Raw genomic sequence first — 22,912 nt, forward strand, 5'->3', positions numbered from 1 at the left:
ATTTTTATTTTAGATAACTCTGAAGAGCATGTTGGAAATCAGGCTTAACAAGCATGCGAGTGGGGAAAGAAAAATAAAGATTGTTTAGAAATATTAGTATGATGTCAGATATTTATATTTGTCTAATTTTTCTTTTTTTGAAATAAATGATTGTAATATGGATAATTAGCGCTCTGGTGTAACAATAATCGAGTTTATTTGCTTTCGCTGTAAATCAGTAGTAAAAAGTTAATATCTCAAACCGCTCGGGGTTGGGGTGTTACATGCTTTACATGGTTGCATTAACACTCACATGCAGCATATTTCATATAATATTTTCATATTCAGTTCATTTCCTGTATATCCTACATCTCATACATATAACATATTTCCACACGGAATTCCTATTAACTCATGCCACAAAATTTAGTAGTAAAATTCATATATATTTCCTGTAAAATAAGTCAACCTACATTTAACATTCATATACCCAAATTATACCTTTCTTATCTTGCATAATTATCCTGAAATTATCTTTCACTTTCATCAGTTCATTTTCACATATACATAGCTAAATAAGCGGTCCTAGGTTCAGAAAACATAATTTACATGGTTGGCATTTTAAAACCTATACCAAAACATATACATAAGTATAACATAATTCATTATCTTTTATTTTATAAAACCTGATTTAATATATAATTTTCCCTTACCTAATTTCTTGAACTACGCTAACAGGGACCCCAAAAAATACCTGCGGCACTCACCCGGACCCTAAATCAAAAATCCTAGTTCCCTAAATCCTACTTTCGCTTTGGAGGGGGGCCTAGAAAACTCCAATTGAAAATTTACTCACTCCAAAATGATGACAATTGCAACTAGAACCACGTAGCGGTGTCCAATTGTCGATTTAACGACAGATTTAAGGAGAAATTAAGGATTTAGAGGAAATATACCTTTCCCTAGGAGTGGTGCTTAGCCGCTCCCACGATAAATTCACTTTAGTAGAAATGTCAGCGGCGGAGTTAGGAATCCAACGGTACCTTCCGTTTTTCGATTGGCTGAATATCCGCCGGGAAATTAAGGAGAGAGAGGAGAAAGACAGAGGTAGGACAAAGAGTACAGGGGGAGAGAGAGAGAGAGAGAGAGAGAGAGAGAGAGAGAGAGAGAGAGAGAGAGCACGCACAGTTTGATTTCCTGAGGAAGATTTCTTCCTTAGGAAGATCCACTTCCTATATAAATAAAGTATATTATTATATTATTAAATCTTATATATATATATATATATATATATATATATATATTCCTCATCTACCTGGACCAGACAAAAGTGGGGCGGGCCTTATCGGACTAATGACTAGCTCCACAAACCAACACATGTCCTTTTTAATGTGTTTTGTCCTCACTCACACACTTCCTAAAAAAACTTCTCAGATGGTCACCCATCCCAATATTACTCCAAACCAAGCACAGTTAACCGTGGAGTTTTTATGGAAAGGGTTCTGAAAAGAAATGTGCACCTCGTTGATATGGGTAAAAACATCTAATCTTTTTAAGCCTTTCTTCCACGGGGTATCACAGGTATAGTATTTTGGAAATTGAAACTTTTCTGCTTTTTTATTGTATGTTGTTTATGGATAGGGCAACCATGACTCTTCGGGGTCGGACCCTCTTATAAATGGTATCAGAGAGTATTTTGTTTTATGTTATGCTTTCTACCACTCCAGGCCCACGTGACGGGTTGGGGCGTCACATAATATTATTTACATACAATCAAGTGCAACACACATGACACATTTACTAGTAAAACTAAAGTTTATTATAACTATTTTAATTAGTTATTATATTTCAAAACTCATTTTTTAGTACTACAAGAACAATGTCATTGTACATGAAAATTGAAAAACAGTAAAAAATAATTTTTAAAAGATTTTTTTTTCTAGTCTTTAGAAAATTTATGGATATTTTTATTTTAAATATATTGCAAATTCACTGTCATTTTAGAAAATAAACACAAAATAAATAATTTAATCACAAATAAAGTATTCTAGGTTGGGGAGCTTAGGTGCAACGGTAAGGCAATTGCCGTGTGACCTGGAGGTCATGGGTTTGACGTGTGGAAACAACTTCTTACAAAAATGTAAGGTATGGTTGCATACTATAGACCCGTTATGGTCCGTCCCTTCCCCAGAACCCCCATACGCAGGAGCTTCGTGCACTGAGCTGGGTTGCCCTCTTTTTTTTAAAAAAAAAAAAAGTATTCTAGTAATAGGCTATCGAAACAACAAAAAATGATAAAAGTTAGGGTCTGTTTGATATCATTTCTATTTTAATTTATGTAGGATCAACAAATAGATCATGAAAATGTATATTATGTGTTTTCTGCTGTTGTTGATGATTTTCAACTATTTGCAATACACAAAAAAAAATAAAAAATGATAACAACATTTTTGTGGTTTTTAATTGTTTTTGGCAACCCGCTGTTAGAATATTTTAGTATCAAGAATTAATTTTTTGGGACTAAATCATTCATTTTATCAATACTTTTTAATTCAAAATAAAATAAAATGATCATATCAAATTTAAAATATACTTAAAATAAAAAATGCCCATAAAATTTCAAAAAAAGTAAAAAATTATAAATCCATTTGTAAAATATTTTTACCATATTTCAATTATCATGTAGTGTAACATTGTTCATGTAAAGTGAATTTTGAATTATAACAATTAAGAAAAAATAATTATAATGCATTTTATTTTTATTATAGTATTTTTGATTTATACTCCTGTGTAGTTTTATTCATATTTTCTAATTGTTATTTGATTCAAAGACAAAAATAAGTATTTGTTTAATCAAATTTTAAATTTATTTTTAGTTTTAGAAACTTTAACCAAATAGGTTACTAGTTTTTGATTATTAGTATCTATTTTTGGTCTTTAATTTTATACCAAATAATCCCTTAGTTTTTTTTTTTTTTTGAAAATAGTTAAAAACTAATAATAGAAACAAAAAAACAGATAATGTAAACAAACGCGTCTTCATAATTTGCTTTTTCACTATACAACAAAAGCGAAAAGTATAAAACATAAACAATAAAAAGCAAAGCAACTTATTGCTCCTATGTTTATTTGGCCCCACTCAACAGTAAGAAACTTTCTAAGTCCCCCCTCTTACAATAAGCAAAGACCAATATCTTTAATTGCAAAGCAAAACTTCAATAATCTGGGTGATTCTTCGATTTATTTTAGATTTGTTTTAACATGAAGTCACAATAAATTAGTTACATTATCGATTAAATGGGCGAAAATTCACACGACAAAGTTTTGCTTTTGACCTGTTTCAAGTCTAAGCTATGGAGAAAAAATAAAACAAAAATAAAATAAAATAAATCAGAACATCCATCTTGGAGAAGAATGAACTGCACTTTGCCGGGGTCTGTTTGGCTGCTCTGAACTGTTCCGTTTCTTCATGATTGAGGAGAGAGTTGGGCTGTAGTAGTCGTTACTCCTTTGAGATGTGGCCCCCTGGGAATGCATTCTCTTTCCTTGCCCAAAACCTTTCTGGTTTTCTAGAAACCCCTGGCTAGCTAATGTATTCCTATGGACATTTTCCCATCTGTTGTAACCCACCCAGCTTTGGCTCCTCCCCACTGGCTGGCACTTTGCCTCCCTTGGAGTAGTGTAGTTTCGGCTTTCTGCAGTTTCCGCAGAGTACATAGTCTCCCCCTCGCTGCTATCCCCGTTCTGCATCATTGAAGCATCTACTGGAGATGAACTGGACTGAACCTCACTATGTGCCCCATTTACGGATCCTGTCGAGGCAACCTCCACATCTGCTTGAGGTCCAGACAGTCCTCCGTTGTCCTTAGTTCCATCTTCTTTCAAAAGGTTCTGCGGAGGACGTTCCTCGACACAATTCTCATCTGAGTTTGATAGAAGCCCTTTGGCAGGGCCTGGCAATGCTGTTGCTTTGTCAACCTTGGGAGGAAAATTAATATCCAAAAGCTGGATTTGTACACTCTCTTTCTTTCTAACAGGAGCTGCAGTTACCTTTGGTGATTCGAATATTTCTGGAGTTGGGATCCCTTGCACATGAGTAGTGCCATGTGGATTAGCAAATGTTTCCTTTTCAATAGGTGCTGCAACTGAACAGCTTGGCCCAGGCTGATCCCTAGGTTTGGAGACTATATTTGATGAAGATGGGGTTCCATTATTTTCTGCTTCTGTGGACTTGAAAACACGTCGTAGTGTGAATGAAGCGCTAGAATGCTCACTCTTTTGGCCAGTGGACATCAATCGGATGATTGGTAACTTGGGTTTGTTAAGTTCATCGAGGCTACCCTCCCAGTGCTGGTTTAACCAATCACAGATGATGGGAATGGGGATGCCAAATTGCATGGGAAGATCTTTCTTCCAGGATGCCGAGGATGATGATGAAGTCGTAGAGGATTTGGTGTTCGGTGATGTTGCTAGCTTCATAGGATCACATATCATGAATGCAAGATTGCCTTGTACATCAAAACCAGCAGACCCAGGGCTCCAAGTAACTTCATCAGTTGATAGTTTTATTAGATTGTCAGTGGCTATCACCACCTTTCCTTCACCAACTGTCAACACCTTTTTCCCCGTAAAGCCTAAGAGGTAAACAACACTTCCCAGATCCAAATTTGGCTTAGAGCTGGTCTTCAAATGGTGAGGCTGCTGTCCTGAGGCAGTTGAGTCTCCATCTGTTGCATCTAAACCCACTATTGTAAGATCAAGAACGGAGCTGGTGATAAAAAACCTGTCACCAGTGAAGCGAAAAAAAAAAGAAATCAGGAATTCAGGCTTGAACAAATTACAACACACATTTTCTTGAGGAAAGTCACTGCACTACTTTCTTGCCTTAGTCCTATAGCCCCATATTACAGCGCCATTTGTCCTTACCAAAACACACACACATAGAGAGAGAGAGAGAGAGAGAGATGGAGAGAGAGAGAGAGAGAGAGAAGAAGAAGAAGAAGAAGAAGAAGAAATGCATCATCTAAGTTGAAAGAGGATTTTTACATTACGATTCAGTGATGGATGTACATAATCAATATATAAATAATGCAATTCCATACATGATGTATCATATTAGTGCCAAAAACAATCAGGAGAGAGCGGCTACCATTGAAAATATGGAGGTAATGCTTTGTGATGTTGTTGGATATGGAAGACTAAAACTGAAAAGCATAAAAAAGGTACCCTAAGTAAAATTAAGAGAAATGAGGGGATAAAGAAATGGGTAAAAGATAAAAAAGAAAAGAAAAAACTGACCATTTTAGTAGACATAATAGTGAAATTAGCAGGGATGCTGGCATTAAACTAGAGCAAGGTGATGGGGAAATTTGAGGTAAATCTAGAGCATTCTATGCTTGTAGAGAGTAACTAATAATTAGGTAAAAAACTTACAGGAATGCTCACGGTTTGGTTTGTTATTTATACTTTGAGATGAAATTCAACCAAGCAACAGAATGCTTAAAAAAGCAAAGTGACAATTGAGGATAAGAAGGGAAAAAAATATCTAACACAGTCCAGTAATTTAACCAAAAAAATAATAATTTAATGCACCGCAATGAGTACTGCATTCAAAGTGAAGATAATGCCATTGTGGAAGGAAGTCCTAAGGGAATGTAGGTTGGGGCAGAACTTAAAAGAATGATAATAGAAAAAAGAGAAATAACTTCAAAAGAACTAATTGTGAGAAAGGATTCATGCGGCCCTCTCAAGTAATTAGAATTCAAGATTTTGTTGAATTAATGAAATTTTATTACAATAGAATGAAGGGCAGAACCAATTCAGATGAAAGTGCAATGGGCTGAAAAGAAATAATCCAACATGAGAACTTTTATAAATACCAGAAAATAGGAAAGGAAGAAGAAAAATGAACGCTATATAATCTCTCATCTTAGATATGGCCTCTTATACTGAGGTGCTTCATTGCTAGTTGTGCTAGTCAATTTCCCAGAAACCAACAGCCTAAAAGAAAAACAATTTCCTGTCAATCTAGGTATAATGAAATTGGTTAATAGAAGGGATTCGAACAACCATTTGTTTGTAAGATCACTTCAGCAATTGGGATTTTCCAGTATCATTTTGCATTTATACTTTTGTCCAAACTCAACTCCTAACAGCACTGATGCTATTGCTGCTGTTAAACATGCTATAAATATTGTTATGGAAGTGTAATTTTCAGCTTAATTTCATTTGGAGGTATAGCAAGCAAGAAAATCATGGTGCTTTGCTGCAGACATTTCTATTGCCAATTAAACAAAAATTGCAATTCAGATAATCACTACATGAAGGTACCCACGAAACTTGTCATGAAGACTAATATTATTAAAATAACTTGAACAAAGTGATTCAGAATGCTCACTTTTCCAGAAACACTAAATAAAGTATAAATCAATACAGCAGAAATATTAAATGGCAAAATAAATTTTTATTAAGCTAAAAAAAAAAAAAAAAAGAGTGCATACTATAGGAAGGCAATGACTCCTCAAGACTGAAAAGGGGAAAAAAAGAAAGAAAGAATCACAGCTCAAGAAGCAATTCTTCAAAACCTGCCCATCACAATTAACACACCAATTAAAATTATCCAACTATCTTTGATTTTCTTATTACTCCTTGGTTACATTTGGTTTGTGGCCAGGAATAGAATGGAATACAAGGTTATAGATTTTTATTACTTTAACCAATAAAATACTAAAACTGGTTTAATTTAATGTCTTATGTACCAATTAGATTTATGGTATATCATGTTATAGGCTAATATATTATGTTTTAATAATTTATTCATCACTCAAATAGGATTAATTTATTTATCCGGAAACCACTGCCTAGCCTTCCCTGCACTTACTAAGATGATTTAAGGAGTACTCCAAGGCTGTAGTGCTAGATTGTCCACTTCTACAAATATTAAGCTAAGTCAGGGAAGCAAAGAGAATGCTTTCAAAATTTTTCACTATGACAGATTCCTGTTGGTTTTCTCCTCTTTTGGGTCAATATTTCCAAGCACTCCAGCTGACACATGAGATCAAATTCAATCTACCACCAAATCCAAAATCAAAATATTGTACGCCCAGTTAACATTTCTATACAAGCCAAAACTCAAAATTTGTACCTTTTAAGAGTGAAATAGTAATACAAAAAAAAAAAAAAATCTCATAATTGATGGACATTTCTCGGCCCACTCTGAAGGAAAAGGGAAAACTATCTAAATATTCCAACAGAGTTAGATACTCGCTTGTAATAAAATATGATTTAATCCAATTAAACAAGTTCACAAAAATTTTAACTTAAGCTTAACCAAAATTTCAGAAGCTAGTACCTTTGTATTCAAACATATTTCAACAGACAGATGTGTACAGAAAAAGATAGTATCAGTGGCTAAAAAAGTGTATATGTTCACACAGAAAGCCAACAAGACAACTGATGAGCAAATGATGAACCGCAGGCTGATGAACTTCAGCAGATTCATAAGCTTTCCACTTGATATGTGCAATGTGCATGTTTATGTGAGCACAAATGGCATATAAACATGTACATGTTTAAGTGTGTACGTGTGTGTAGAGAGAGAGAAGAACCACTTATGCTAGGCTTAAATTTTCACACTGCTCTTAACATTTTTGGTGTGATACTATTTTATGTAACCAACCACAGTGTACTACATATGCAGATCATGCACGCCAAGTTTCAAGTGATTTGAATATATTTTGCTATGTCATTTGTTCAACAATTATTGCATCTGTTAATAAGTAAACTAAAGTTCAATTTAGAGAGCTCACATAGATTGAATAATTATAGATACCCAGTCACCTCAAAATTTGTTTTAAACCCACCAATCACCTTTATGACAAAAAAAAAAAAAAATATCACACAAAAGTTAATAAGTGCAAGTACTGCTAGCTTTACACCTGGTGCATGTTTTGTTTCTGCAAAAATTATGTTTTTAGAGATAACAAGCACACCCCAGGGCAAGTAAAGGCTCGGAGTGATTACAAAATATGTTAAGATTTCACATCCAAGGCTACATAAATGGCCTTGGTCTGAAGCATAGTTAGAAAAAAAGATGATAAAAATGTTAGGGTCTCTAAGCAAGCATCCAGGCTTTTGACAGAAATAAAATAATGCATGAATTATCCCTTCCTCCTTTTCCTAGCCAATTTTTTGCAAAAGTGATCCTTCTCGTCCTCTTCTTCTGTATTTACCTTATTTTTTAACTGTCCAAGTAAAACAGAGAAGTAATATATCTCAATATTAACAGTAATCCTGTCCAAGACACACTAACTGGACCATGGGCATTGGTTATAAAAAGGTTGTCAAGTATCTTGTTCATTGGTGATGGTAAAAAGAAAAAAAAAAAAAAAAAGTTGCCAAGCATCCACTCCTATTCCTCCTATTGTGGCAGTCCACAAAAAAATTAGCTCTCTCTTCTGTCTCATGTTTCGAAAGAAGCAAATTTTATGCCATGCTCGCATCTCTTCAATCATATACAAGGGCATATTAGGGTCTCTGTATGACACCCTGTGCATTTTCTTAAGCATTTGACTTTATTGAAAGGGGCTATTGAAGAAAATGAAAACTTCCACTCACATTAAAAGGAATAAAGTAGTTTCAAGTATTTTTGAAATGAAAAAAATTTAATATTTTTTACCATCATTAGATACCATTTTCCAAAATGAATCCATTTCAGATTATGGGATTTCTCTCTAAGAATGCCACGTAAATCATGGTGAGGCATTCAAATCAAGATGATGGATTTCTTTCTAGGAGTTCGATGTAAAACAAGATAGGCTTATTTAATTTCCACTTTCACGCGAAGAGGCTATTCAATCATATGAAACCATGAACCATATTGTGGATCGTAAGACTATAACAACTATGCTTCCAACATTGTAAACAATTTGAATCAGGCAATGAATGGCCAATGAGTCCATAAAAAATGCTCCACTGCATAACCCATATATGTAAGAATCTGGTAACTCTATTATAGCTGCAAGGTCTAATCTCCACATAATACTTATAGGTAAAATGTTGATCAAACCATATTATACCATATTGCATCAACATCCAATATATCATCATGCGAACTCTACTTCAACCAACGTACTGCATTAACCAAGACTTCACCCAGATTCCAGCAGGTTGATTATTTAAAATGTTATCAGAACGTATTTTCTAAAACTACCCCAGATAGGGAGCTTAACTTAAAAATAAGAACTTCATGATAGAGTGAGTTTTTTTTTTTTAAATTAATATATTATTTAAAAATTTTCAAAATTTTGGAATCCATCTTAAAATTCAATAGATAGATTCAAGTACATTCAGCACAAATGAAATTACATTAAAAGAATTCAGCAAGAACACGCCATTAGTAAATACACTAATGTACTGCAATGATTATTGTATGACATAAGCATGATTTCTGTAAGATCCCAAATCTTTCAACTATGAGATATTGCATACAATTGAAACACATTTTAAGGCCATGCAACGATACCAAACTAATTCATGACTCCAAAAATCAACTCATTTTTTCCTAGTCAACATCGCATCAATTAAAGAAAGCATCTCCAAAAACACAAAAGAAATAAATCAAGAATCAATCAACAAATAATATTCCTCCGTTTTATTGTCAAATAAACTGGATGCATGAAAAAACAACTTCAGGGAAACGAAAAAACCCAACTGAATTAAATCAGTCAATCGTGTCAATGTCATTTGACTAGGCATTTATGTATCCTCGTATCCCAGAGCAATGAAAAATGTAAAGCATGGTTAAAACAGCATCTTCAAAGTAATTTCCGCGCTTCTGAAAGCAAAAACTGGCTCAACTTCAGCTCTTAAAAAGGCCAAAATAAACTTTGAAAATGCCAAGGAAACAACACCCATTTCTCAAAATTTAAATTCCCTTTCTACTCGCATTTTCTTTTCTAAGAGCCCAGACACACCACCACGAAAAAAACAGGAACTCCATCAAACCTGTGAGGATTAAGACTCGCAGCAACACCGTCCTGAAGGCGGATCTCGGCTGCCTCAGTGGTGGCGACGGAGGGGAGGACGGCGTGGGTTGTGAGGAGCAGGTTGCGGTGGATGAGGAAGCCGGTTCCGAAGCCAGTGCTGCCGGAAGTGGAAATTCTGGCCATGGCGGGGCCTTTGCCGGAATAGATGGCGGCCTTCATTCTCTCGGACTTGCCTCCGCCATTGCAGAAACACCAGGAATCACTCAACATCCCCATGGCGGTGTCAGAAGCTCAGATCCACCATAACCCTCGTTTCAAAGGACGGATTGAAATCGCTAGTCCTGCATTTTGTCTCAGTAATCGTAGGCAGTGTGTTAAGAAAATTAGCGAGTGTCAATGGAGGAAGGAGATAAGAAAAGAGAGGGAGATGTGCAGTGGCAGGTAGTTTCAAGCTGTAATGTAGGAGGACTGTCTGCGACTCGCAAGCTTGGAGGAGAGAAGACGTGTGTGCGTGAGGGAGAGAGTATAAAGAATAGCTTTTCGCTTTTCTTTTTCTTTTTCTTTTTTTTTTTTTTCTTTTTCTCTTGTTGTTTTTACGTTTTTACAGTTGGCCTAGCTGTAAGTTTTTTTTTTTTAAGCATTATTATTATTATTATTATTATTATTTTTCTTTGGAAACATGGATAATGATAAAAGAATTGAAGTAATAGGAGAAAAGGAAATTAAGAAACAAAAGATAGTTGAATTGATATTATATGAAACACTCTTTATAGAGTTTCAATACACACCAGAGTAGTTATCTTTTAGATATTTGAATATCTTTTTAAAATTTAAATAAAAGTAATCGGATTGATTGTCCTCCTAATTCTCCTCTATTTTCTAAATATTTCAAATTTCAAATAACAACAGAATATTTTTTCAAAATTTAAATAATAGTAAAAGATGTTGTCCTCCTAATTTTCCTCCTTATCTTCCTCCAGTTGACAACTATGACTTTAAAGGGTAGTGTTCGAACGTTCAAATTGGCCAAGATGATTTGAAATTTGCGAAAGGACACCAGCTTAGTTAATGAATTAGCAAGTTGATCTCTACTACATATAAAATGAACATTAAGTTGCTTTCTTAGAACTTGGTCGAATACGCAATGAAAATCAATTTAGATGTGCTTTGTACGAGCATGAAACATAGGATTAGCAACCAAGTTTGTGGCTCCAATATTGTCACACCATAACACATGTGATTTTGGAATCTTAAGGCCAATTTCACGTAATATTGATTGCAACCATTGTAGTTGCGAAGTTGTATTTGCAAGTGACTTATATTCAGTTTCGGTACTACTACGGGCAACTTTGAATTGTTGCTTGCACTGCCAGGAAATAAGATTGTTGCCCATAAAAATGCAATATGCACCTACTGATCAACGATCATTTCGATTAGCTCTCCAATCGGAATATGAAAAAGCTTGAATTGCAAAATTAGATGGCTTGCTGAGGAACAAACCTATTGATATGGTATGTTTAAGATAACATAGAATCCTTTTTACAGCCTGCTAGTGTGGTTCCAAAGGGTTATGCATGAATTTACTTACTTTGTGTACTGAAAAGTAAGATCATGTCTGGTGAAAGCTAAATATTGTAAGCTTCTTGAGAATTTAGGTATACTCCCAAGAGGGGGGTAAATTGGGTTTTTAAAATTTCTTTATAACTTTGTTTTACAAATTCCTTAGTTTAAGTATTAACCCAACAAATTTATTTTTAGCAATCACACAAACATAATAATATTGATTAGCAACCTCACGGTTATAACTAACAATCCTTTGATTAATACAAGTTCAATCCTTTATGAATAAATGATATTAAAGATCAGCTTGATTAAAATCTTAGGACTTCAATATTCAAATTCAAAATTTTCTTCAACAATGACTAGTGACAATGTTAAAATAGTTTCAAAAAATTAATTTTATAAAGCCTGAAACTTTCCTTTAATTAATTGAGCAAGATTAACTTCAGCTGTGATATAAAGATCAATATTCAATTTTGAACTTCTTAAACCAACCAATGATAACCAATATGTTCATTGATTTCAAGTATGAAACAAAATCAGTAATTCAACAACTTCTAATATGCAGCAAGTTCTTAATAAACATACACGCAGATAATAAACTTGCAATAAAGTAAAGAGATTAGGGAAGAAGAACTAAAGACCAGATTTTTTACAAGGTTCGCCCAGCAACCTACGTCCTTGTCCCAAGCAACCGTTGTGAGGATTTTCCTTTCTAACTTTTTACCAGGCAAAGTTACAACCTCTCTCCGTATGAGGTGGAGATCCCTCTCTAACAAGAATACTCCTTCTTACTAGACAACGATCCAATATCCCTAAATTGTCAACAATAGAAACAAGAAACAATTTATGTCCATACAAGTAAAACTCTCAATTAGAGAAGATTTGTACAAGTGAAAATCAATATACTTCAGCAATAATCAATATAAAAGATTGAAGCTTAATAGAATATCACTGAGTTTCTGATTTGATTTGAAAATCTCAGTAGAAACGATTAGAATACCGTGAGTAGTATCAGTAAAGGCACAGTAATATCTTCAAAAAAATTTCAGCAAGAAAGCTTTGAACTTATAATTCATATGTGCTTGATTGCTTTTATGTAATTTGTGAAAATAGCAAGTATTTATAGAGTTAAAAAGTATATGAACGTATTCCCCAAGTTAAATGTCGTGTTTCCCAAGTTTTCTCAAAGTTTGGGACTCAATAAATCAATTTTTGAAACTTTCCCTCACTGTTTTAAAAGTTAAAATACGAACTTCAGTCGACTATGACCTGAGGGTTAGTCGCCTAAGTCTTTTAAGTTTAGGGTATTTTGAAACATATTGTTGAGTCAGTCAACTGAGCCTTAGCGGTCAGTCGCCTGTCTCAGTTTTGTTTGCTCAAATTTATCAGCATAAGAATGTCCGTCACCTAATGAGGATTCATCAGTCACCTGTGCCATAGAGTTTTGTTTCCAAAACTCTTATCTTTTTAAACTTGAAAAGCTTAAATGAGACTTTAAAGATATTTTCCATGGTTTTCAAAAACAAGTCTCTAAGTCAAATATAGTTTCTAAGAGCTTCAAACATTTATATTGAAATTGTGAGGTTCTTATATGAGACTTCTTAAAGACTATAACTTTCTAAGCACTAAATCTTCATGCATTTGCTTTCATTCTTTGTGTCTATCTTGAACTCTTTCTTTAGCTTCATCAATACTCATGTCTTTAAGCATAATCATCATTCAATCTCTTTAAAACACTTGATCTTGGTCTTTATGAAATCATTTGAGCCCTAAAACTTAACTTAACCAAAAATGTTAAGTACCTTTGATTTGTTATCATCAAAATAAGATTCTAAACCTTGTTAGGTCAACAATCTCCCCCTTTTTGATAATAACAAATAAGGAGCAAAAATGAGCAAGCCTTAATAAGGCTCCCCTTTACAACAAGCATAATCTTTACTATATTTGTGAAGTAAAACATATATTATATTAACACAATGAACATATCATGATATCATCAATATATTAATGTCACGCTCAATTCAATATCATGTTCAATTCAAGCTCAGAGTTAAAGATCAATATCATACTTAAGTAATGTCATGCTCAGTTATTTTATGCTCAGTTTTTCATGTCACTCTCAGTATGTCAACGTATCAATAGAATGTAATATCATACTTTATCATGCTTTCAATGTAATATCAATGCTAAATTTTTTCTCAACCTTCTCCCCCTTTTGACATCCATCAAAAAGAGAAGACCGATCAAAAAAGCATATGAACGTGAAGGCATGTAGCCATCATAAGCACAAAGACATAAGATTGCCATTTGACATGCATAAAAAAATAACAATTCCTAAAAGAGCATGTGAAAAGTTATAACAGCATAAGAAAGAAAATTGTATCAGAATTATATATTACAACCAAAATATATTTAAGCTAAGTAAAACACCTAAGAATCAGCTACATCTTCATATTCACCTTCTTCTTTTGTATCATCTTCATCTTCTTCCTCTGCATCATCTTCATCTTCACCTTCAGCATCACTAGAGTTGGTCTTTATTAGAGCCTTGCCATGTGAAGATCCGGCCATATGTTGTTCAATCCAGCCAAGCCTTTGATCAAGAGAAGTTTAATTATCTTGAAAAGATGCATAATTCGTCTGAAGAGAATTGAAACCATAGCGTATTTCACCACGAAAATTAGTGAATTTTTGCTGATAAGCAAGGAACCAAGAAGGAGTGTCGTCTGCCTAAGGAGCAGGTTTTTGAGCTAGTTATTGAACAGGTGGTTGCAGTTATTGAACTTGTTGTCGTCTCCGACTAAATTTAGGAAACCATCCTTGATTGTGTTTTATCATAACCCATTTGCTTAAGTGTGGTAGAAGAAAAAAGATCATAATGGGTTTTCTTTATAAATATTATGGAAGGACTGGCTACACTAAGATGAGCAAAACAATCAGAGAAATCCTTTGAAATCGAGTGTAAACAAAGTAGGATGATGAGCTTCGAGGTTTAATCAGAAGGTTTTGTGTATGGGAAGACTGGTAGTTGAAGGAGGAAAAGGTTTAGAGGAGAGGAGAAGCAGGGTCGGTAGACTGATGATTTGAAAATTTTAAGATTTTTGCACTATAGGTATATAAATCATCATCAGTTAGTCAACTGATCTTGAGGAGTCAATCGCCTAACAATTGTGTTTATTTGAATTTTTACCAAACAATAACAAGTTAGTCGACTGTGCCTCATAGAGTTAGTCACCTGACCTTATTGATCCTGAGAACTTTAGCAAGTCAAAGAAGGCTCAGTCGACTGTGAATTCCTTGTCAGTCGCTTGACAACACTTGCTAACTTAACACTCATCCAATTTCTCTTTTTCTAGACTACTTATCTACCATGCAATAAACCTTCTTCACGTCTTATAGAGATAAATCTATCGTCTAAAAGAGGTTTTGTAAATATATCAACCCACTGATCACTAGTATTCACAAACTCAAGAGATATATCCTCTTTTTGCATATGATCTCTAAAGAAATGATGCCTAATATCAATATCCTTGGTTCTTGATTGACATATGGAATTTTGGAGATATTAATGGCTCTAGTATTATCACATTTTATAGGTACATATGAATACTCCAAATTGAAATCCTTTAACTGTTGCTTCATTTAGACAGTTTGTGCACAACAGCTACTTGCTGCCACATACTTAGCTTCCGCAGTAGATAGGGCTATGAAATTTGTTTCTTGGAGAGCCAAGATACAAGAGATATTCCTAGGAAGTGGCAAGTACCACTTGTGCTTTTTCGATCAATTTTACAACCAACATAGTCCGCATCTAAATAGCTTATCATCTCAAAGCCTGTATCTTTAGGATACCATAGACCTAAGTCGATAATACCTATCAAATATCTTAAGATTCTCTTAATGGCTATTTGGTGAGATTCCTTAGAGGCTGCTTGAAACCGGGCGCACATACATACACTAAACATAATGTTCGGTCTACTGGCTGTTAAATAAAGCAGACTTCCTATCATACCTCGGTAGTATTTCATATCTACTGGTTTTCCTTGTTCATCTTTATCAAGATTTATAGGCGTACTCATTGGGGTCCCTAAAGGTTTTTACCTTCCATATCAAATTTCTTAATCAAGTCTCTTATGTATTTTGACTGATTTATGAAAGTTCCATTTTTACCTTGCTTAATTTGAAGTCCAAGAAAGTAAGTCAACTCACCCATCAAACTTATCTCAAATTCGTTTTGCATGCACTTTGCAAATTCTTTGCATAGCTCTTCATTTGTAGCACCAAATATGATAGCATCCACATATATTCGAATAATAAGCAAGTCTTCATTTTTAGATTGAATAAATAATGTGTTGTCCATTTTTCCTCTAGAAAAGCCATTTTCCAACAAGAATCCACTTAAACGCTCATACCAAGCTTTAGGAGCTTGTTTTAGTCCATATAATGCTTTTGTTAGCTAAACACATGATCAGGGTAATGAACATCCTCAAATCCTAGAGGTTGTGCTACATAGACTTCTTCATTTATAAATCCACTTCAAAATGCACTCTTCACATCCATTTGATAAAGTTTAAAATCTTTGTGAGATGCATAAGCTAATAGCATTCTTATGGCTTCCATTCTTGCTACAAGAGCAAAGGTCTCCTCATAGTCTATTCCTTCTTCTTGATTATATCCTTGAGCTACAAGTCTAGCCTTGTTACACACTACTATGCCGTTTTCATCCTTTTTATTCCTAAATACCCATTTGGTTCCAATTATTGAATGATCGATGGGTCTAGGAACTATTTTCCAAACTTTATTTCTATCAAACTGATTTAATTTGTCTTGCAGGGCTATTATCCAAGAATCATCACTTAATGCTTCATCTATGTTCTTGAGTTCCTTTTGAGATAGGAACGCGTAATAACTACACATATTTTTCAAAGATGATCTAGTAGATACTCCTTGTGAATGTTCACCAATGATTTGATCTTTTGGGTGATTTCTTACAAACTTTCATTCTTTTGGTAGTTCGGATTGATCTAGAGGTGTATCATTTGAGCTTGATTCCTTATTCTCATCTTTTACTTCTTGAATCTTTAGTTCTTCTAGATTTTGCTTTATTTCAGCTTCCTCAATATCATAAGGTTTAGAAAATGGTTTGGCCTCATCGAAAGTTACATGTATTTATTCTATGACTGTGAGGGCCCTTTTGTTATAGATTCTAAAGGCTTTACTGTTCAATGTATATCCTAAGAAGACTCCTTCGTCATATTTCGCATCAAATTTTCCTACGTCTTCTTTATCATTTAATACGAAATATTAACATTTATTAATTTAGGTGTAATCCCAAGAGGGGGGGGTGGTGAATTGGGTATTTTAAAAATATTTTGGTATTTCAATTCTTTTAAATTCTAACCATACAAACACAAATTTGGATACACACCAATTTCAGTATTATACAACTCAATTGATTTAGTTCATGGATATCTCAATTAATTAAGTATTACCCAATTATTCTCATGTGTTTTAGATATTCATATATACCAATATTTAAAACATGCACAACAGATATAATATGAATATAAACGCAGAAATATAAAAGATATAGAGATAGAGCACAGACATAGGGTTTTTAACAAGATTCGGCCAAACTCGGCCTACGTCCTTGCCTTGGGCAAAACCCCCAAGGATTGCACTAATCTGCTCCTTTAACTGGGATGAAGCCTCCCATTACAAATCCGTTACTTACAAAAGGCACAACTTCCTCCTATTCTACTGCTTACAAGAGGCACAACTTCCTCCTTCCCGGTTCACAACCCGAACCGTCAATACAATAGATTAATAAAATTCCTGACCACTCAGATGCTTCTGAAAAAGCTAATGAGTATAATAAAAATTCCTAGCACATATTCATCTGATAAAACTTGAAGCTCAGTATGTATGTAACGATAATATCGTTATATGAATGATATGCTTCACAAATTTACCCTTTAAATCAATATCTCCCAAAAATGATTTTATAAATAAATGCTTTGGAGAAACATATGATTCGATTTCAGAATTCTTTATGCAAGATTAGAAAATAAGATCTTTTCAAAATAATCTTTAATAATGCGCAGATCTATGTTCTTGCTATCAATAATTTGTCAAGTTGAATCTTTGAATAAATATACGACTTTGAATATTTCAAAGATTTAAACACTATGTTTCAAAAAATAATATTCCTCAAGAATATGTATTTAGAAGCTCTTAATATTTGCAATCAAATAATTCTTACACTAATCAAATAGCAAATATTTGAATGAAAATATACTTAAAACTTTTTTAAGATTTTAGTTTTAAATAAAAACTTTTCTCAAGTAGTGATCTTTCGCAAAAGTATATATAATTAATAACTCAAGATCAACCTTTCAAAATGAATATTTAAGAATAAGTTTGTGAGATGAAAAAGTCTTTGAGTATTATGCAGATCTAAGTTCTAGCAATCAAATAACTCATATGATTAAATCTTTGAATAAAAATATGACTTTGAATATTTCAAAGATTTAAACAATATTTTTTCAAATACTTTTTTTTGCACCAATAAGATAGATCTTTTTGAATAAAAATGCCACTTTGAATATCATCAGGATTTAAACTTTAGAATGCTATTCCCAAAAGATCTTTTTAAATAAATAACTATGGGAAAATAAGAGTCTTGCTCCCAAAAAGATTTTTCAGTAAATGAATAATAGAGAAGATGATCGATTAATGAAAAATTGAAAGCTCAATAAAATATTTTTTCAAACCTCAAGATCAAACCTATATTTAGTAGAAGTTGCGTGTGTACTTGCTCAGATCTTGAATATGCGAATGCCCAAGTAAATGTGTGTTCTTTGCAGTGTAGGCGATGATTCTTAGCAATAGTATTCAAAGATTCTCAAGAGATGTGCAAGAATGTTCAAGGCTCCTCAGTCATATGCAAAAAGTGAGGCACTAGGGTTTAGAGTTTATTTTTATAAGTAATTTCGGCCTTAGGTTAAGTCCTGACTGTTGGATCAATTTAATCAAGTGAATAACCCACGTGTTTTCTTACTAAAGTTCCCGCAGGTTCAAATGACTGAGCATTCAGGTTCAAACGTTCGATGTTCCTTAAAGCACTAAAAATTATAGTCTGGACACAGGGTCAAATGACTAAATTGTAGGTTCAGCCTTCTGAAGTCCCATCTCAGAAGACTGAACTGAGGGTTCAAATATCTGAAGGTGTTCTACCTATTCTGTGTTTCAATAATTAAATCTTCAATTAATTGAACTAATTCTTCAGTCTTTTGAGGAAATTCTTCAGACGTCTAAAGGGAAACTTTAGTCATTTGAGGTTGTATCTTCAGATTTCTGAGGGTACTCCTCATTCGTCTAGGTAGACCAATTTCAAAATTTTCAGTTTAGTTTTCAAAATCATTTGAGTTCTCTTGCTTTAATCTCTTATAAAACATTTTTCGAGATTCAAAATAAGTTCTCTAAGTCCATATTTAACCCTAGAAGGTTTTCATGAGATGCATGTGTAGGGTATATTTTGAGCTTCTAACTATATCAGATAAAATATGCACATACATCAATTCTAAATACCCATTCCCATGACAATCTTGAACTTGACGCTTGCATCTTCATTCTCCTACTCTTTTAGTTCCATAGATTGTGCCAGGTTATATATATATATATATATATATATATATATATATATATATATATATATAATCCTCGTGGCTTCCATGACTTCATCACCTTCCGTGTGTGCTAAGTAATGTTCCTACTCACATTCTCAATGCACAGATCAAATACCAAGTGATTTGTTATTATCAAAATAGGATTGGACTCATCGAGTCAACAACATCCAAATATGTGAAAGTACGATATATTAAGTTTTCTTCCTTTCCATAATTCTTAGGGGGTCTTTTCTAGGTTTGATCTAAGGGAAACTCTATTTATCACACAACATGCAGTATTTACCACTTCAGCCCAATAGTACTTAGGTAAATTATACTCATTTAACATGGTCCTAGCCATTTCTTGAAGCGTCATATTTTTTATTTCAACAACACCATTTTGTTGAGTACGAGGTGCTGAAAAGTTGTGAGCTATTCCATATTCACCACAGAATTTTTCAACGTCTTTATTTTTGAATTCTCTTCCTTGATCACTTCTAATATTTAGAACTCTGTACCCCTTTTTGTTTTGGAGCTTCTTGCACAAGTTAATTAGCATCTTGCAAGCTTCATCTTTAGAGTGCCCATGTAAACCTGGAGTAGTCATCAACAATGACGAAAACATATTGCTTTTCTCCTAGACTTTGTGTTCTAGTAGGGCTAAATAGATCTAAGTGAATAAGTTTCAAGGGTCTACTAGTGGAAATGTGCTTCTTCTTTTTAAAACTTGTTTTAGTTTGCTTCCCAAGTTGGCAAGCATCACAGATTTTGTCCTTTATAAACTTAGTGCTGGGTAGACCTTTAACTAAGTTCTTTTTAGCTAATTTAGATAATAATTCCATACTAGCGTGTCCTAATCTTCTATGCCACAGCCAGCTAACTTCATTCATGGTTGTTAAGCATGTGACTTCTTGAGATATTAGATTTTCAAAATTTATGCAATACACATTATCAACCCTATTTTCTATGAACAAGATATCATGTTTTTCTCTATTTTCAACTACGCATTTATCTTGTTTAAATATTACATCAAAGCCTTTATCACTTAATTAACTAATGCTAAGTAGATTATGTTTTAACCCATCTACCAATAAAACCTCATCGATAGTTAAGGAGGGTTCTTTACCTACTCTTTCGATACCGATAATTCTACCTTTAGCATTGTCTTCAAAGGTGACATGTCCACCATCCTTTTGCATTAATATGGTAAATTTGGACTTGTATCCCGACCATATGTCTTGAGCATCCACTATCCAAGTACCATTTGTCTTTTGATGGAGTGGTCCTAAAACAAACCAACAAGAAGGGTTTCAAGGTGTTACTTTTGGTACCCAAGCCTTCGTAGGTCTTTTAGATTCAATTTTAGCTTCAGTTTTGACTCTCCATACTTTCTTGATTTTAATATTTTTTATTTTAAATGGACATTCAAACTTTACTTGTCTCTTTTTCTTACACAAGAAACAAGTAGTATGTTCATAAGCATTTGTGGAAGATGCGCTAGTAAAGTGTTTTGAAGCCTTTACGAAATATCCCATGTAGAGGTTCTTTTTGTTCTTGTTTTCAACTCCATTGAATCCAATTTCTTCTTTATCTAAGGACATTCTTTGTGATCCAATCAGTTTTTCAAAGTTTTCCTTTAGTGAAGTAGATGATTTTGTATTTATCCTCAATTTTACTCTTAAGATCACATATTTCTGAGTCCTTTTTATCTTCACCATTTACTTCCAGCTTTACTAAATCTTGAGACATCTTGTTTATTTTACTCATAAGATCATCAATGTGTGAGTTTTTTCTTTTTTAGCAGATATTGAAGTTTCTAGTTGATTCTTTAGCTTTTCATTTTGTTTTTTCAAAGTTATGTTTCTTTTGGTTACTCATATGAACCTATTATAAAAAAATAATAATTCAGCTTGCATTTTCCTATATGAGGGCATGTTGTCACATGTGTCACTACATGATTCATCACTAGATTCTTATTCTTGTGAGTTAGAGTAGGAATTTACCTCATCATCTTTCGCCATGAAGTAGAGGTTTGCCACATCTTGATCGCTTGAATCCTTTTCTAATTCACTTGAGCTTGAGTCATCCCACATGGTAGTTTTCATTGCCTTCTTTTTCTTCGTCTTGGTTTTTTCCTTAAGCTGTGGGCAATCAGATTTTATGTGTCCAACTTTCTTGCAATTATAGCATGTAGGAGGTTCATTCTTTGTTTCCTTATTGCTAGTTTCTCTTTTATCATATTTTGAGCCTTTGAATTTTCGTGTAAATTTATTATTCTTTTTAAAAAATTTCCCAAGTCTTCTAATAATTAAAGTTATATCATTGTCATATAGTTCGTTGTCTCCTTTTTCACTAGAACTTTCTTTGGTAGCCTTAAGAGCTATTGATTTCTTGTATTTTTTTACCTTCAGAATTCTTTCATTTATTGCCATATTATATGTGAGGAGCGGTGTAACGACCTACTTAATTAACTGATTTTTTTTCCACTGTAATAATTATCATACTCTGATACCATAACATTATCCTAAGCAGCGAGAAGCATAATCATATAAACAAAACCTAAAACATTACATACAATACCAGAGTTCTGAAATGTTTTGCAAAATATACAACATAACTGTATCCCTAAAAATGCCCTTAACTAGCTAGGGCAATACAAAAATGCTCCCAAAAATGATACTCACTCTTTGTCAGGGTACTACTGAAGCCCTTCTATTTGCGAGCTTGATCTGCTCGCCTACCTGGATCACCTAAAAAATATATCAATACTGGGATGAGCCAACGCTCAGTAAGATAAAATATGCTATTACTAGTGTGGGGCAAATGAGCTACTACATATCATGAAATCTGTTTCATATAAACATGAATAATTGAGTACAAAAGTACAGTACAAATAATAAAACACACCACCCCTTTTCCCTATTGCTTAACGTATCAGTATTATGGTTATAATTCAAAATACTTCTAGTGTATATAGTAGGACCCCTGTTTCTGTAAATCAATACGTAAGTAATAGTAACTGAAACTGTTTCCTGTGGCTATCTGTGTCATGACATGCCCCTCATGACGAGGTTGTGCGGCCCATAGGCTGGATTTACCTTGGCTGGCCAACCAGGAATAAATCACTGAACTCCGTCAGTTGACCTGCCCTCCTCAACCCTTATATGGATGGGGAGCCTAACCTCTTCTAGGGCCTAGGTGGTTGACCGCACCATGTATATCTGAATAGGTGTTTGCACTCATAAAGTAACATAGTATCTATAGCAACGGTACCATGCTCTGTAGCTGCAAGTCCAATAGGGTCTGATATCATATTATATATTTCTATATATAACTAACTGATTTACCATGATTCTGAAGTACTGAAATAACCATGATGCTGCATAACGTACTGAAATCTGAATAATCATAACATGGAACTACATATTCGTAATACTGGAATTCGTATAATCATGGTACTGAGATTAATAAAATCATGGTACTGAAATATCGTAAAATCATGATACTGAAATTCGTATAACCATAATACTGAAATTCATAAGATTAGGAAACTAAATTCGTAAAACATATCCCCGTAACATATACATAATCACAAGCCACATCATACTAAAATACATAATTTTCATAAATAAATAAACCGTATAATATTTAGAAATTTCATAGCATAGTATATTTCCCTTACCTTAACTCTGAAAAGTCCCTATTGTATTCTAACCT

At 33.7% G+C, this 22,912-nt stretch overlaps 1 protein-coding gene across 1 annotated transcript; it reads right to left on the minus strand.

Moving 5' to 3' along the window:
- Positions 1–3,193: 3,193 nt before the first annotated feature.
- LOC131155460 (uncharacterized) lies at positions 3,194–10,496 on the minus strand. The gene is made up of 2 exons (XM_058108625.1): positions 9,985–10,496; positions 3,194–4,762 (listed from the first exon to the last, which is right to left on the minus strand). The coding sequence occupies exons 1-2, from the start codon at positions 10,239–10,241 to the stop codon at positions 3,370–3,372; spliced, it is 1,650 nt and encodes a 549-aa protein (XP_057964608.1). The 5' UTR covers positions 10,242–10,496; the 3' UTR covers positions 3,194–3,369.
- Positions 10,497–22,912: the final 12,416 nt, after the last annotated feature.

Source organism: Malania oleifera, chromosome 5 (assembly GCF_029873635.1).
Source record: "Malania oleifera isolate guangnan ecotype guangnan chromosome 5, ASM2987363v1, whole genome shotgun sequence".
NCBI classification, from domain to species: Eukaryota; Viridiplantae; Streptophyta; class Magnoliopsida; order Santalales; family Ximeniaceae; genus Malania; species Malania oleifera.